The 18,796-nt window shown below is 39.4% G+C and overlaps 1 protein-coding gene across 3 annotated transcripts in view; it reads left to right on the top strand.

Annotated features, from left to right (window-relative positions):
* LOC140279187 (glutamate receptor 4) overlaps nt 1-18,796 on the top strand; it is a 131,958-nt gene that overhangs the window by 65,335 nt on the left and 47,827 nt on the right. For all 3 annotated transcript variants that reach the window (XR_011909318.1, XM_072374263.1, XM_072374262.1), the window contains exons 3-5: nt 1,565-1,804; nt 14,447-14,631; nt 18,522-18,575. Coding sequence is in view for 2 of the 3 variants with exons in the window: in XM_072374263.1 (XP_072230364.1) it covers nt 1,565-1,804; nt 14,447-14,631; nt 18,522-18,575 (479 nt within the window). In the remaining variant the exon portion in view is untranslated. The remainder of the gene's footprint in view (nt 1-1,564; nt 1,805-14,446; nt 14,632-18,521; nt 18,576-18,796) is intronic.

Here is an 18,796-nt window from a genome sequence, read left to right as displayed (position 1 = left end):
TGCTCTTAAACAATAAAATTATCATGAGAGAAATGTGCTGAGTAAAGGAGAAGTAATCTGATTCACAGTCGAGCAACATTCTTCGTTGTATAAATGTTTGGATGCTTGATGTGGAAATAAAAGATGAGAAAACAACACACATTATAAATGTATTCAGGTCCCAGCAGTACTTGTTTTTATGTGAGCAGTGGTTGTGTTTAATCTGAAGGAGGACAATTGTTTTGAGGAGGAGACAGAGCATTTTTACCTGATTTCCTCTTCCTCTTAACCCTGCTGAAGATTTCAGTGTCTTTTTGCTCATTGTCTTAGTTTTCGTGTACCTAATTTCCAGTTGGCTGGATAAGCCCAGTGATGTAAGGAGGGCTTATCAAGTTATACACAGTAAACCCACTTATTTTTCAGTCAGCATTGAATTTGTCCTCTTCTGAATCCCCTCCAACAAGCTTCTCACTCAGTGTACCACAAACAGATTCTGCCTTCTCTGTTTCCATTTGCCTTCACTGGATTGGTTTATTAGGCTGAAACAATTATATTATAAACAGAAAAATGTTTGTCCAACTAAACTAAAAATTTTCAAAGGCATATATATCACTGTTAATGTCACTAAAAACCTTTGCTGGACAGGCTGCTTTAAAAAATAAGAGCAGAACTGCTTCTCCATGCAGGTCTGAAGAAGACAAGTCAAGTCAAATAAGTTTAGCTTGTAGGTATAAAAAAATCAACACTACTAATGAGTTTGGGATTAAGCTCAGGAGGAAAGTGAAGAAAAATAATCAGATGGTGACTGTACCAACACTAGCTCACAAAAAGTCTCACAAAGACTTACAGAAGTCTTACAGAAGTTTACAGAAACTTCTGTTATGTTCAATAGTGCCTTTCAAAGTCTTAAATCTGACCTGAACATCCACAAATCCCTCATGATGTTTTAGTTCCAATTCTAACATAAAACCCGGAGAGAGCAGGGACATCTGGGTTTCTCTGCTTAAGCTGCTTCCCCCGCGACCCAACCCTCGGAGAAGCGGCAGATAATGGGTGGGTGGATGGATTCTAACATAAAACATTAATTGAAAAAATAAGTTTGGCTGGTTTTAAAAAAGTTGATAAATGGTCAAGTAATCTAACATTTTAATTTATCATAACTACAATGAATAATAATTACACTTCACTAAACTGTCAAATTATCTTACAAAATGTTTTTTTTAGCTCAGTGTTGGTATCTAGCAGATCTGTGACCATAGATTTTTTATACATGGTCATGTAATTCATGGATATGTAAGAACTATATTTGTACTAATCAGAACTGAAATCTGGCGGCAAGAATGTGAAAACCAGTGGCAAGAAAATTATTTGCACTGAGCAAGACCTGTTTAAAGGCAAATTATTCTCTGAGTTTCATGGATATTTTATGTCAAATTCAAACCATTCTTTTATAATTTGGGATTGATAACTGACAAAAAGAGTCACAGAAATGACAAAATTTAGCTCAACAGGAAGCAATAAAAAGTTTTCACATGATTTTTCAAATGTTTGTAATTCATTCTAATGTTGTTGTCTCCCTCCTCAGTTTGCTCCCAGTACTCCCGTGGTGTCTTTGCCATCTTCGGCCTGTACGACAAGCGCTCGGTCCACACGTTGACGTCCTTCTGCAGCGCCCTGCATATCTCCCTCATCACACCCAGCTTTCCCACCGAGGGTGAGAGCCAGTTCACCCTGCAGCTCCGGCCATCCATCCGGGGAGCGCTCCTGTCCCTCCTCGACCATTACGACTGGAACAAGTTTGTCTTTCTGTATGACACGGACCGAGGTGAGTGTTAAGAATAGAATGGCTACTTTTGCTTGGCCTTCTCATCTGAAAACCGTGTAAAAGTACCAATCATATATTTCTGCTAAATTTTACTCTTTGCATACAGACTATCCCCAAAAGAAAAACCACGGCCCAGGCCATCAGTTCATATCATAAGAATGTTAAAAGGTGGTTTGCTTGACAACACAACAACAGATGTCTCCACAGAAACAGCTGCAAACGTAATCACACAGTCATCCTTCAAGAGTAAAGTTTTGGTGTCAAAGGTTGGACACAAAGCTGCTGCTTCAGAGGATGAAAGGAGTGAGACAGCCCTGAACGTGCTTGGCTTATCTTTAGATCCAACACAAACAAGATGATGTTTTCATCTCTGCCAACGGCGCCACCAAAGACAGGGAGTCAGACTGAGTTCAAGCACTTATACCTGGAACAGGCAGCAAACCATGCAGGCACTCCAAGAATCAGCCCAGCAAAAATGTTCTGCTTTTTCTGGCATGAACATACTCATAACACATGCTGCTTGTGGTAGAGAACACAGAGCAGATACAGTGACATGCAATGTTCCAAATTTCTGGTACTGTGAATAGTTCTGAGTGAATAAAAGATTAATTGATCTCCAGAAAGTTAAAAACAAAGTTAGAGATTAAACAATATTTTTAGTATTCTGAGAAGGATTACAAGAAGTGAGAAAAGAAGAAAAGAGAAAAGAGAAAGAGAAAAGAGAAGTGAAAATGTTTGAAATTAGGTCAAGAATGGGGAGTACCCTTAACCTCTTTTGTAACATTTGTAAAAAGTAAGCTTTTTCACTTCGCTCCCCCTCACAAGTGGTCAGGTTTAAGAGTTAAAAATCAATAGTAAGGGTTTGAAAATATACAGGGTTCAGAGTTACACATTTTACTATTTATGGTTGCCATCCCTGTAATGTAACATGGGCACTAACCTAAACACAACAACAATGACGTGAGTGGTCTCATGAATCTAGGCTCTGTATCATCCACCATAGCAATGTGGCAGGTGCTCAAACTTCAGAATATCAAACCCCAAACTGGTGCCATATCTATTATTTAATTAGCTACTGTATGTTAGAAAGAGTAGACAGAAAGTTGTCTTTATTGGCCAAAATATTCTACAGGGCAGAAGAGTCATTAAAAAGCACGGATAACATGTCAGATTTTCTTTACTATCAGAGTGTCATGGCTAAAGCCGGGCTGACTTACAAATAGGACCCAAGAGCAGACACTGACGCTGGGAGATTTGAGTAAAAGACCAGGTTTATTTAAAGATAGGTGATGCAATGAGCCGGTGAGTGGATCCAGAGGAACGAGTGACTCTGAGAGCAGAGGAAGAATGTTTAGTGATAATCAGAGAGAGTAATTTATCCAGGTGACGGTGTGGGTTTTCAGTACTGAGTCCAGGTAGAGCTCCAGAGTGGAAGGGAGGATGCTGGCTGTGGTGCAGAAGGTACTGAGTCAACGATGGGGCGAGCAGATAGGTAGTGAGCAGGTAGGTGTCTCGGAATCCACATGAGAATGCTAAATCCTTTAGCTTGGAAATCCAGAGCAAGGTGAGCAATGGAGGAACAGATGCTACGAACACAGGAGGACAAGGAAAATACACAAAGGATTTGCTTAACAAGATGCACAGCAGCCACCTGAATTACCGCTGTCAAAGTGAGACAGTCTAGCAAAGACTGATCTGCTCCTGCAGATCCTTAAGAAGGCGTCTTGACGAGCGCAGATAAGAAACAGGTGAGAGCACAGGAGCTGAACCAGACTCCGCCCCGAGCTTCTCGGAAAACCTGCTCAACCCCACCTAAGACCCAGAAACCAAATAAACACCACAGCCAAGCATGATCATGACACAGAGAGTGTTAGTGTAACCAGAATTGTATCTTAAATATGCACTCATTTTTTCCAAGCCTTTTCTGTATATGGATCTTAAAGAAAAGCCTTTTTTTAGAATTTGAATGACCCAGTCTGTGACCCTAATGAAACAAGCATCTTTAATTCCAAGGATCTGAAGTGTAAGAAATGTGAAAATCTTTCCGCAGGCTCTTAGTCATGAGGTCGTGTCTCAGGCCTCAGTTTTATTTACAAATGGGTGACTTTGTCCCCTTGTAATAAGGTCAAAATGTCTGTTTTAACAATCAGTATGGAGGTGAAACTGCTGTTGGAAGTGTTGTGGACCTCTCTTTGTGTCTTTTCTCACATGAAGGAGAGTGGGGCTGTGTTTCTTGTTTTTTTTCTGCCTGCTCTTTTTTCTTACTCTTTTTGTTTTCCCTTGGCCTTTCAGTGGCCACATACACATGAGCAGAGTCAATAGGTTTGTACGTATTCACCCCACCGTGTCACATTTCCATTACAAGACACGAAGGATATGGGCTACTGCACGGATCAAATCTCCACATCTCGCTTTTATACATCTTACAGAAGGTAGTCAGAGGTTTTGGTTTTCTCTCTCCGCTGCTGTGAAGACTGCAGTGAATGTTTGAGTAGACTGGTTGTATGAGGCTGCAGAGTGGGGAACGCATCAGGATAGCCTCTTTGGAAAACTCATTCCCTGCCTCTTTTTCTCTTATCTCGGGTCATACATGCTTGACCTGGTAAAAAGCCTTCTCTCTTCTCAACAAAACCAACTTGTATCAGATCAAGTGTTCTCCAGAAACACAACACGGGTTCCTGTTTGTAAGACTGCACTGCAGTCCGCCCTACAGATGAGCCAAGGACACAACGTGACTTTAATGCTTAACGATTTTACCACGTGTGTTATCTCAAGTCTCTCTCTGTAAAATTAAGAAGGGACTATAATGAATGAGACATTCGGAATTTGTACATTCAACAAAGAAAATTGCTTTAGACATTGTGTTCACAGTCCCAGTCATAAAACAAGAAAATCAAAGGATTATGTTTGGAGTGAAAAAAATTGGAGGTGAATAGAGTATTGACATGTGCCAAATGCAAGACTTTCAGAGCTGATGTGGACTGATGCATTTGTAGCTATCTGAGCATGTCTGTTTCATAACAGATGACTGACAGATGTGTTAAACTCACTGGGTGTGTTGTGTCAGTCTCCAGTTTGCATTGTGTTCCTGTTGCTGAAAGTGAGGGCAGTCCCATTTAATTTGAAAATGTAGCTACTGCTAAAATAGTCTGTTTTTACAATAACTGTTGCAGGATGTTTCCTGCATGAACACATGAAAGCTTTACTTTCACGATTGCTTGCTGACTAGAAGAGATTTTGCTTGCAATGATAATTTTAGCTTTAATTCTTATGGTTTTACAAACAAACATCAATGAAAACACAGCCAGAGCTGTTTGTGCACAGAAATACAGATGGTTAGAAAAGAATATACAGATATTCAAATAAAAATATGAAACAAGCAAATTTCCTAGATACTCATTCCAAACCTCTTCCTCAAACTCCTCCCTGAAAGAAGGAAAGATTATGACCCAGTCTTATCTAATTAAGCTGTATGTGACGGAACTTAAACCTCACGTTGATGCAAAAATTAATTTTGTGAGGGTTAAATATCGTGAAATTGTGTGTTTTTCACAAATCTAAAGAAAACAATCATTCAGTCAAATTAGCCAAACATATATTTTCACTACTCTTTATTTTTATTTTTTATTAAATGATTCAAACTAAATTGATTTTTTAGCTTGAAAAACTTCAGATCTGCTTCTTTTATTTAGTTATATGCTCTTAAAATTTTAGTAGTTTCTTCCTAATTAACATTTTTATCTTTAAAACTGACAACACAGCTGTGATAAGTCGAATTGGAACAGTTAATTTTTTTTTATGTAACAGATGAGAGCCCTGCTGAAAGCTCTGTCCATGGTGCTGAAGTCACGCAGAAATTTGTACATACACTTTTGGGGGTATTTCTGTACAAAAGTATTTTTTGAAGTTGTTCATTTTAAAGTAAAATGCACTTTCTGAAAAACTCTTTTTAACTTAAGCAGCCATTTTTTCCCATGTTCCTGCATTTCTTTCAGTTTTCTTTACTCCTTTTTAAGCCTGCATCAGCTTTAGCTGATTAGTTGAAATCTGTTTTGCTGAATGGTACACCACGAAAGCAAATCTCAACACAAGCATTTTTCTCTTCCCTAAAAATCACAAGGTTTCCTTTCTCCACCGAGTTCAGTCAGACTTTTATTTTTTATTTCCTGTGGATGTATCATATAGCACACACTCAGTCTAAGTACTGCTGTGAGCAATGGTGTGTTCTGACCGGGGAGATTTGCATATTTTAAAATCTCAACTTGTTATGAGGTGTTATGTCATTGTAAAAGGGCACAAGTGTGTTTTCATGTGCACGTCAACAGCGCCTAGCTGCGCACGTATACGAGTGTTCTGTTTGCCCATGTGAGTGCTTTTCAGTGAGCTTGTGGGTGAAGGCTGGCGCCTGAGCCTGAGGATTTTTTGTGAAACAGTAGCAGGCATTCATCCAGTATTGACTATAATGTAGAACCAGCCCACGCCTGGCTGAGCTCCGTCAATGAACGCCCGTCTGATTCCCTGCATCGTAGCAAGAGAGATACAAGGACCAGGAAACTGCAGCATGGAGTGTGTGTGTGCCTGTGTGTACAGAGTGCTATTCATTATAGATTTACTAGGACTCGCATAAATATATACACACTCTGACATAGACAAAATTTAAAGATGATGATACAAGTAAAACTCAACATAACACTCCAGTGAGAAAATGAAAGGAGAGAAGAAAAGAGGCAAAGAAAGAAAAATAAATGAATCCAAGTGATTTCTTTAGGGAGGAAAGAATCATAAAATAAGAGAAAGGAAGTCAAACAGAGCTGACACAAGAAGAGGAAAGAATAACAAATAGTGATATCACAACAGCAAAGGTAAGAACAATAAAAAAGGGGAATACTGTAAGTACAGAACAGCCAAGAGCTGAGGACAGGAAAGAGAATGAAAAAGGATCAAGAGAACACAAGAGTTTGTGAGATAAAACCACAAAAAGAGGAAATAATGAGAATAAAAGCAAAGATTAGAGAGGTGAGGAAAGAGATTAGGAGATGAAATTAGGAGCAGTAGAAATTAGAAAAAAAGAAAAGGAAAGATGAAAATGAAAATGAAATGAAGGAGAAAAAAAATATAGAAAAAGAGAAATGAGAAACCAAATTAGATTATGAGAGGAAAATTACCAGAATAGGAAAGAAAAGGTAAAAGAAAAAGAAGGAAAATTAAGGAAAAAATTATTAGAGGAAAATTACATAGAGGAAATTAGGGTACAGGAAAGAAAATATCAAATGAAAAAAAGAGTAGAAGAGAAAAAAAACAAGATGGAAGAAAGAAGAGAAGAAATGAGAGAAAATTAAATGAGAAAAGGAATTGAGATTGAGAAAGTAAACACAGAAAGGGAAAGGAAAACAGGACATTAGATCAGATGAGAGGAAACAGAAAAATGGAGAGAAAACAGAAACAGAAGACAAAAACAAAGGAGAGGGAACAACTAGAGAAAAAAGAAATTATGATAGAAAATCCATCCATCCATTTTCTATACCCACTTAATCCATCGGTCGGGTCGCGGGGGGGCTTGAGCCTATCCCAGCGGTCATGGGGCGAGAGGTGGGGTACACCCTGGACAGGTCATGACAGAAAATGAAATGTAAAAAATTGGGAAGGAAAGAACAAGAAAAAGCGATGTGGAAAAAATATTAGGAGAGAAAGTATAAGTGGAGGAGACAAAAGCAGAAAAAACAGAGAGAAAGAAACCTACAGAAAGTAAACAGGAGATGAGCTTAAGAGAGAAAATATAAGGAGAATAAATAAAAGAAAGAAGAAGAAAGAAAGAAACAGAAACAAAGTTGAAGGAAGGAAAGGAAAACAGAAGAAAGGAGAGAAAATGACATTAGAAAAGGAAAGGAGAGTGGACAAAAAGGAAAAGATGTAAGAAATTATGAGAGAGAATGAAACTGAGAGGAATGAAAAAGTAAAGAGACAGAGAGGAAGCAAGAGCAGAAAGGACAGATAAGAAAATGATCAGGAAGGATTAAATGAGGATACAATTAGTATAGGCAATTGGAGAGGTGAGTAAATATGATAAAAAGGCAGAATAATCATGGAGGACACATAAAACAAGAGAAAACTACTGGATAAGAGAGGACAGGAGACAAAAGGAGAGGAACTGTGGACATGGCAAAACATGAGAAGGGAGACATGAAGAAGTGAGAGTGCAAGAGTGAGAGATAGGCTCTCTTTCTCCTGTGGATGGAGTGGTACCTTCAGTATGTAAGACTATGATGAACAGTTATTTGTAAATGCATGAGGCTCTCTGTGTCCTCCCCGAAGAGGAAGAGGTGTTACCACTGTGAACAGGGAGAGATTACGGCTCAACAGACATGTGCTAACACTTGGACAACACAACAGAGTAAAAGAAGGAAGAGAAAAAGTACTCACTACATAATCGTAGGTGTGCATTCACTTTACTCTACACATGCTACAGCTGCCTCCATCTAGTGTCCGGTTGAGCTCCAATCTGCACAGCATGAGTCAGAGCCGCCTGCGGCTGTGTCTTTGACGCTGATGCTGATTGCAGCTGGCTGCTGCTCCACATACAGCCTGGAGGCTACACATTTATTAGCTGGTAATCAGCTGGCCCTTTGCTGGCTTTGCTTGCCTTGGTCGCCACCATTGCGACTTCCTTTCCATGTGCTTTATACACCATGTGTTACGATAGGACATGATGCAATATCATGTTTTTGAACACTGCAAGCAACTGCTTCTGATTTGTGAGATAGCAGCACAAAATTGTTTCATATTCTGACAGAGTTTTTGCCTTACATCATATCTTGATTGTGAGTTTTAATCAAGAGAGTTTCTGGTGTGACACTAACTTTGGCAAACGTATGTTATTCTTCATCTTAAAGAACTTGTCTGTTGTTAAGATTACCATTTAAAAGTGTGAGCACCTCTGTAAAAGCAGACGTTTTGTCAGTTTGCTGACTTCTCTCTTAAGAGAACATGGCAGCACAGCTTATGTTTGTAAAGTTACATCTGAACAAACCACATTCTGGAACAATGTCCTTCGGACAGAGGAGAGCAGAGTAAAGATGTTTGGTCATAATGCACAGCAGCATGTTTGGAGAAAACCAAACACAGCATATCAGCACAAACACCACAGGACCTGGACACCTTGCAGTCATTGAGTCCACCATCAACTCCTCTTTATACCAAAGTATTCTAGAGTCAGATATGAGGCCATTTGTCTGACAGCTAAAACTTGGCTGAAACTGGGTCATCAACACGACAATCGACCACATCCAAGAACATTTTCGTATTCTTATACACTTTTTTCACATGAAGATCTTGACCGAACATGCCATGACAGATTCAACAGACGCTCCTAACTTCGGAAAACTGGGTAAACAACTTGCATAAACATGATAATCCCACCTGTGCGTATTTAAGTGCATGTGCACGAGGATAGTGAATTTGTATACTCCACACTAGGGATGTAACAGTTACCGGTATTATAGTAAAGCGCGGTGAAATTTTACGTGATAAAGATTACCGCTTGTGGTTCAATTAATCTCATTATCGCGGTGGATTATTGGGATATGTAATAACAGCCTCATCAAAGTCTCCCAAGCTATCTATCCTCCTAAAATGCAAAAACATTTTCCGTTTTTGTTTTGAGAGACTTAGCAGCTACTAGCCGTGTTAGCAGCTGTGTTGCTAACTGTCTCCAAATGAAACGGAATCGGCACCTTCTGGCATGCTGTCTGCCTGGGCTGGTTAGTGGGAGACAATAGCAATATTGTTTGCACCCCGCTGTATCGAGACACATCCACCTGGCCTTTAGCACACCAATAGTGCGCTCCACAACTGCACAGGTGCGGATATGACAGTCGTTGTACGAGCGTTCCTGTCTCGTCACAGGGCTGACTAAGGATGTCAATAGCCAGGGGGCTAATGCATAGCCTCAACCACCAGGAGAAATTTTAGGTAAATAATCTGATGAAGTTTGCATGGTGAATATTAACAATCAGATAAGTCACTTACTAACAAGACAGCCATCTCCATGCGCGCCTTGCTCAAGACGCGTGCCAATTGCGCTATTTTGCAGCGCAAAGGAGTCTTGTGCTCCCCCAGGCCTCCGAGCAACAACATTTAAAAGGTTGTATTTGGAATCTGTTGTGATTTGGACTTCAATGGAGTGGTAATGTTTGCAGTTGAGGAAAGGGAACGCGTAAGATGAAGGTGCTCTGATTCGTATATGTGTGCAGTCTATTGCTCCGATTATGTTTGGCAGTCCAGCCATGGCATGAAAGTCCCTCTTAATTTGTATTTGTTCAACAGCGGTTTATGGGAATTTGATGTACCACGGGTAATAAACTGATGACCAAGGGGAGCGTGCTGTGAGTCGTGGGACACACCCGATCTGTCTCCAATCTCCCTCTGAAAAGTTCCCGTGGCAAAAAATCCAAGTAATGAGGACCTGGACGTGTGGTGGAATTGGGTTTCTCTCTGGAGTTTCGGCCCGAGCAAGCTCCATATTTGCAGCAGCACAGTCCTTGGCAATCTAAATCACGATGTCAGCCATGTATATATTTATTTATAATCTCTTCAAAGTAATAAAACATACAATTCATTAGTAAAGCAAACTTGATTCGAATAACAGCAGACTCCTACGACAGGTCTGTATCACTCATAAATTCTGTTCCTACCTGAAAGAAAACTCAAAATACAAAAAAATTGGTAAATGCGGCAAGTTCCCTTAAATCACACGACTTAAGAGCAAATCTGTTGGTAAGAGTGGTTCTTGCATGAGGTTTGACCCAAACACAGCAACCAATCTACAACAGAAAGTCTGAAAAAGAAAAGAATCAAGGTGTTGCAATGGTCCAGTCAAAGTCCAGTGTTTTTCACACACTGCATCTGAATTTTGGCTTAGCGTGATGTGTCATGTGTTGTTGCCCAAATAAGGCTTCATTCAGCAAATTTCAAAATCTGTTTTGTTTTCTTTTGTTTTTACTATAAATTCCTGTTGGTAATAATAACTGCACTATTTTTTAAGTTTTACATCGGCCTCTGTCATTACTTAAAGCTGTGCTGTGTAAGATTGCAACGCCTGACAGGTCTGGGAGCTGTAACTGCTACTTAGCAATGGTCCGCTGCTGCATGCAGCGTTAGAAATATGTTGGGAGTATCCATTAAATTGATTGCTCTACAACAAATCCAAAGTTCCACGCTCGTGTGATGACAAGGAATTCACACTAACACTGAGCTGAAGTTGCTGCTCATGTGTAGCTTCAGGCGGTAGCAGCAAAGAAGCAGCAGCTACACATCTGTGACTTCCCATCCTGTACAAAACCCTCCATCTCAGGCAATGTGAATAAATGTTTTGGATCAGATTTAGGTCATCTGCAGTCCCTGGGCAGTTACACACAACCACAACAAAGTAAATGTTAAAGAAATAAAGCTTATTATGAAGGCCAGCAGCAGGAAATTTGACACAAAAAATTTGGATATAAAACAGCACATATTTCAGAGGAGCTATCGTGAAATAAAATACAATTTCCTTTTTTTATGAATAAACTGTTTATTCCACTTGTAGATCAAATAGCCAGGAAACTGATTTCTTGAAGTTTTTCAGTCGTTGAAGTTGTTTGTTGTTTTATATCAAACAAGCCGGAAGCTTCATGCAAAGCTGAGCTATGATGCTGCATAACTTAAAGATAATAAATTATTAACTTTGCACCAGCATACATATTTTTTTAAGTAGTTTTGGTCCCAAAAGTATCAGAAATCTTTAAATAAAAGTGGTAACTTTGAAAGATTATTGAGATGATTTATTTTAGTCCTGCATCATGTTCAGTAAAGACTTCAGTTTCTTCTTTTCAACAGTCATTTGGCCTCCTTCACAACTGAGAGTAATGTTACCCCATTTGGGGGTCTGGCTTCCCAACAGCCAAAATGTCATGAACCATTTGTTCCCTCAGGACAACTGGGGACATTCTGACATGATCCATGCTTGAGTGTGCATTTTCCATGAGTGTGTTGCCTCAACCAGCAGTCCCTCTTTGCCCAGACAACTCTCTAATGGAGAGCAAGGGGCTGGGGAGGTGGTGAGGGAGCTTCGTTGCCAGAGCACAGGTTAATCCACTAATTGGGAGCAAAGGGAGATGGGTTGCCAGATTGTGATGGCCACCAGGAGGGGCCGTTTAAGGGGGACATCTGTTCCTGCTGGAGAACAGCCGCCCTCACAGCTCCCAAAGCTTCCTCTCTGACACTCATCTTCTTTATACATAAACCTGACAGCGATGGGCTCTCCACCCCTCCCAAAGTCTGGCGTCACATCCAACTCACAGAGCCTGTTTCCCCGACTGGACCAAAAGCCAGGATCTGGTTGGAAAAGGATAAAAGCTTTAGAGGAGTTTGCCTCAGCACAGTTTCTTTGAGATAGGAAAGAGGTTTTCTTGCCAGGGATGACGAGCCAACAAAGGGTGGTTTGGGATTTAAACCAGCAATTATGAGCAATATGTTTTATCATTTCACATTGTACGATATGCCATAATTCAGCCCAGATACTTTAGTTTAATCAGTAAAAAAAATTAAACACATATAGATATAAATGTATATAAAATGTTGTGGTGTGGTATTATATGGTATGAGGTTTTTATGTCATTTTAACTTGTAATGTTTTATATTTTTTTCTTTTTACATCTACATGTATATTTTATGTTACTTAATTGTATTGTTGTGTTTATTACTGCTGACCTGAGTTGCTGCCTATCTTGGCCAGGACAGTCTTGGCAAAGAGATTTTAAATCTCAAAAGTTTTATTTCCTGGTTGAATAAAGATTTCGTCATGTTTTTTTCTTGTAAACATGTGCAGGAGCTGTCATACTGGCAGTAGAAAAAAAAAAAAAACGTCCAACTAGCTCAAACTACAGTTTTTTTCTCAAATACCCATAGTTGCTATTTAAATTATGAAAAATATTCAAATAAAAATGTATCCTGTGGAGTTTTCAACCACAGCATTGATGGTAACAAGCACAAGCACTGTTTTTATTAAGGGGTCACCATTTTGTCTGTCACTCACACTTTTGTTTGTGCACAAGCATGCTGGTAACGCAAGGGGACTGCTATTGGTTCCATGCAATATGCAGTTTGTGGCAGCAACCAACCATGAAACATAACAGTTCTTCTGCAGAAGGCAGACAAGGGTTCACACCAGTAAAATCAGCTTCTGAAATATTCAAAATGTAGTTTTACAACTGTTTCATGAGATAGAAAATACGTTCAGCACATTTCTAAGACCTCAAGGAGACACCCAATGTGTGTTGGTGATAAATACTAAATGAGACGTTCTTGTAGAGAAAATCCAGGTCATCTTAAGAAAAATCTTCTATAGAAGTTCCTGCGAATGAAATCCACACAGTCAGCCTGTTACCTAATTCTCCATATCTGTTAGTTTGTTTTTGTCTTGTTTTTGGTAACTTACACACTAACAAATGATGGAAGCACATAACTGTGTCATCAAACTCTATAATGGTAAAATATATATTTTTAACCATTTCTGCAGTGGGCAGGGCTCAACCTGGCTGCTCTGACCATTCTGCAGCTGCACAGCCCCATGCATATCCTTGTTTCCTCCATGTTTCTGTCATAGCTGGCTTTAGCTTTTGTAATACAGCAGCACTTCTTTGGAATAGAGCCAACACAGGCCAACCATTGCTCTCTGTGTTCAACAGCTGCAGTTACATGGACAAACTGATTAAAATAATTTTGATTAGAGACTGAAACATCAGTGTTTCAACAGACACTGAAAGAAACTCAAATATCTAACAATATTTTTATTTATTTTTCAAATGTGCAAAGTTCTTCTGTCCACTAAACTATTAGAATTAAAATATAACAGAAGGAAGCATATTTATAACTTAATTTCTAACTTAACCTATTGAATGAGATTGAAAGTGGTCTACTTGGTGGCCCTGTCTCTTCCAAAAGACCAGGAGCTGCTGGATGAAAAGCTGCAACAAAGCTGTGCTGTGAACTCATGGGAAAGAATTCTCACAGACTTCTCACAGACTTTATTGAAATTCCAAATGAGATGGCAGTTTGCTAATCAAATGAGATTACCTTCATGTGGTGCAAACATGCACAGAAGGACTATATAGCTGTACTGGTGGAGGTGCACCATATGGTACTACTTTAGACTGCTTTTGATTGGTGCTAACTAGTAAATGCACAAGACCTACTGTTCTGGAGTACCTATGACATACATCAGGCTGTCCCAGTTTAGTCCTCATCAAAGGTGCTCAGATCTTTATACCTGCCAAATGTTCCAGCTTCCAAAACTTCAGCTGCTGAGTCAGATTGACTGCTTTCTTTTGAAATGAGAGAGCCGATGTTATCTACTTCACCTGTCAATAGTTTAATTGTTTTGTCCAATGTGTTTATCCTGGCTTGTGGCTTTTTTTATTTTAATGTAGGTGAAACTTTCGTCTGCATTGTTTATAAGATTTGATTTGACTTTTGTTCATGTCAGTGCAGTAGACAGTGACGTTTCACGCACTAAAGTAAGTTATCAAGTATTTTGAGCTCATCTTTATCTACCAAAATAAGACATACAATGTTATAAATCAATTTCCTTTTTGTGTCTGACTGTATCAGGATACGCCATCCTGCAGGCCATCATGGAGAAAGCAGGACAAAACAACTGGCAAGTCAGTGCCATCTGTGTGGAAAACTTCAATGATGCCAACTACAGGCGACTGCTGGAGGATCTGGACCGGCGGCAGGAGAAGAAGTTTGTCATCGACCTGGAGGCTGAGAGACTTCAGAACATGCTGGAACAGGTGACGCAGCCCAGAACATCTATTTAGATGTTGTTTTCTTTGACCGACACAAGCGGGTCGTTTTTCTTCTTTTGTCACGTAGAGAGCCTGCTGTTTACTTGAACCGACCCCTACTACAACTTCTAAAACTCATAAAATGGCAGTACACACAATTTTTTGTGTGAACCTGTATTTTCTGATAAATTCAATAAATCTGTCACTTGAAAAAAGTGCATCAATTTTGTGAAAAGAAGTGCTAATCGTAGATTCACAATGAATAGCAACAGCTTTACCGCTTCTGTCACCTTTTACGCACTGAAGGCACTGAGAGAGAGACATTCTAGTTGTCATGTTGCTTTTCAGTCACAGCTTTGCAAACATGATAACTAAGCACAGTTACTAGCTATGTGTCAGCTACCAGCAGCTGGCCGATGCCAGCTTCAGAAATCTGGGTGGATTTACCGAGTTATTAACCTGTGTTGCTGCTGAGCCAGACTACCAGAAAATACTTTGAATATATTGAACCTCTTTTGTAGCACAGGCCCCTGGTTAAGCAGACTGCTTTTAATGAAAACAAAGATAAATTACAAACTTAGACTCCAAGCTGTTTATTGTAAGCATCAGTCAGTTTCCTTTTAACATATAACATCTAGACTAGATTAAAAATGACACATATATTTCAATGAAAAGTTCTCCTTCAAATCTACACCAGACATTGTTCTCCTTGCCAGCTTTGTGGTCTGCTGCTGCATGTCAGCATCTCTGTCTGTGCTCAGCAGCTTCTTCATTCACTCTTCACATTGATGAGAAATGATGGTAGGCTCTTCACATTTTATTGGTTTAAAGACAGACGTTGTTGCAGATTGACATGTTTCGGCAGTTTGAGGGGAGCATGTTGTCTGGATGAACCTAATTGTGCCCTGCTGATGCACAATGGCACAAACTACTAACTCTTACTCCATTTTATATGATTGTAGGGACAGGTTTCATAGTTCAATCTAAACTTGCTACTTGCTCTTGTAATTGGGGCTGGTTCAAATGAGGTTTTACCTTTAAATGAGGTCCTTTACATAACCAAGCTAAAAGGTTGACATATTTACCCCCTTTTTTATATTTGACTGCTCACATGACTTTTATTATTTATTTTTTTAATTCAAGTTGCTCTATTTAAGATCTCTGGAACTGATTTAACTGTGCTGTGCATAGACAGCTATTTGATAAGTCACAATGGTTTACAGTTACTCAGTGTTAGTTTTACTCAGTTTTGAGCGTGGATGCGCTAATTAGAAAGTTGTGAACTTGAAAACAATCTGTTCTGATCTCAAGTGGTGTTAGTTGGCATAAGCACACTCAGAATATGATGTGCACCTTCCTCCTCTTCCACCTCCTGTTTGTCCTCATCTCATCATCCCTCCATCTTTCCCTGGGGCAACTTGTGTCCCTGTAATCTTTCAATTATTCAAATCTCCACTCTGACATCTGTCACAGTTCTAACTATTTACCTTGCAGATGGGTAGGACTGTGCATGCTTGCGTTTCTGTCCCTCACAGCAGTGCAGACATCCTGCACCCTCCTCACTTCATGCCAGAGCAGAGAACATCCTCCAAGTAGCCGTAATGAACTAAAATTGAGAACTTATGCCAGTAAACATAAACATCTACTTGATCCTGCATTTATTCTAGCATTCATTCTAAGCATATTTATGTGCAATCAAATTATCCAGATCCAGGACGAGGGCTTGAATACACAAGTGGGTCTCATTAGTTGCTGATAATCAACAGCAGGGTCAGTTAATATTGAGGCTTTGAAGAAACCAGATGTTACTCTGAATGTCAGAGTGTAAACTCTGGATGCAAACAGGCTTCATTTACAGATGGGGTTGTAATCTGCTGGCAGCTGATTAGAAAGTTGTACAAATTGAGTTGGAAGAGCAGATTTAAAATGAGCACAAGTTGTATATCAGCTTAAAGTATGGAGACATAAAACAGAAAATAAAACATACATGGATCAACATCTGAAAAGGCAGGAGAAAATAGCAGTTCCACTGGCAGTTCCAGCTAATGGAACAAACAGCACAAAGTGTGTTGAGAGGCCAATGTAAAGGAATTGAATTAGCTAATGTGATTTGTTTTATGGTTTTAGATATTTCACAGTAGTATAGAGATAAGATATAAGAATTAAATATACAACCTAGTCTCACAACAGAACATATCATAATTGCACTGGTCCACAGTGCTAAATACTGCAGTCTCACTACAGAATTTCACAAACTGTACAATGACTACATTTCCCTTCCTTGTTTCTCTGCAAAGACGCAGCACAGGTCTTACAACATGATGATGTACATGTTCTACACAGCTGATTTAGCCACCAACACTTATTGGGAGAAAAAAGGGACCATGGAAGGTGTCAGTTACTGATTTTCATCTCACACAATGTTTTTCACTGTCCTTTCACTTTTTACTCATGATTCCTCGCTTTTCTACATATTGTTTAGTGTTTGGAGTTCAAATTACAAGAATGGGTTTAGAAAAATCTACAGGCTTAGTGGTAACAACTTTTTTTTTATGGGTTGCCACTCCTGTCAGGTCATGCGGACACTGTCATACACAAAACAAGAGCTTTGGGAAATGTCACCATCTCACAGTTCAGTTAAAACCATGGATTGTGATACCATCATGTTTTGGAGCTGTGGACAAACGTATCCATCTCTCTCTGTGCCAACTGTGCTCAGATATGTATACCTCGCTTTGTGACAGTAAACTTATAATTATCTCTCTATCACAAAAAAAAATGCATATGATAACCCATGAAATACAGTCAAAAGGTAAACTCTCCCCAGACGGTGTGGCTATAATGGCAACCAGCACCCAGTTGTTTAAACATCAGTTTTCATTCATCTCACCTGATTGAATGAAATTACATATACCCAGCTAAATGATCAACAAACACAATGTTAAAGCCAGAGTTCTGACTCTGTGGTTCACTGTTTGAGCTCTGTGATGCAGCAGCACTCTTAATGTGATGAATGATGAGAAAATATAGTCAGTGAGTCAGAGCGAGACGTGAGTCAAGCATCCGTCACACTCATTAATGTTGGTTCAGTGGCAAAAGAGGTTTAGAAATCCATCAGTGACGCACCCTGTGAGAGAACAGGAAACACTCCTTTTCCCTCATACCATTATTTTCCAAGCCACAGTGACACCGTTCTCTAACTAAATGCAAGAGCTACATGAAAAACTGACTTTTCTGTGACAGTCTCATGTCTGAATGAAACCAGGAATATGTGCTGCACAAAGCTGGGAATGTATAACACACTGTGGAAAAGGGCTGACATGATTACAAACTGTCCTTACAAGAAATGTAAAATAACTTTGATAAGTTTCTCACGTGATGCTTGTGTTTGTCAAACGATCAAACATGTGGAACTCTAGAAATGCCGTCCTTGAGGTTAACTTGATTCTATGATTTTTGTTTCCACTTCCCTTTGCAAGAATATACATTCAGCACCAGAATCGAGAATGATATCTTCTTCTTACTGATCTATTGGGAATTGTTTTAACTGGAAATATTTTCAGGTGATATGAAAACCATAGGGTGACTTATGTACTGTTTATACAGAAAAAACTGTCTGGTGGGACTGAGCTCTTGTCACCAAGATCCAGCTCTGTGCTTGTGTGAAAAAAAGGAAGACTGTCATGCGTTTGAAAGCGTGATGTTTTTGCCTCTTCAGTGAGATGACTGCCCGTTCATTTGTTTAGACATTGGATCTTCTACGCATTAAACCCAATGGACCCCCTGTGTCAACCCACATGCACTTGCCTGTCAGATGCATCATTTAATGTAATTAACATATGCTATGCTGTAATCCAGTCAGATTAACGTCTCTGCTCTGCTCTGCCTTCTCACAGATTGTCAGCGTTGGGAAACACGTGAAAGGTTACCATTACATCATGGCCAATTTGGTGAGAGAAAATGACACTTCCGTTGTCCTTTATTGTACATTGTGTCATTTTTGTCTTTCTTTTCTTTTTCCAACCCTTTTTAATCCTCTTCTTTCCACCCCCTATGACTCAGACCACATTCAAACCTTTTGTGGATTTTAAAGGATGTCTGAAAGACATCACTGGAATGCGGACCAAAGTTGGCTTCTTTGTATAGAAGCAAAACAAGTTATTAGAACTTT

The sequence above is a fragment of the Leuresthes tenuis genome, unplaced genomic scaffold, assembly GCF_036924035.1.
Source record: "Leuresthes tenuis unplaced genomic scaffold, fLeuTen1.0.hap1 SCAF_21, whole genome shotgun sequence".
NCBI classification, from domain to species: Eukaryota; Metazoa; Chordata; class Actinopteri; order Atheriniformes; family Atherinopsidae; genus Leuresthes; species Leuresthes tenuis.
This window is presented reverse-complemented; position numbering and strand designations above follow the sequence as displayed.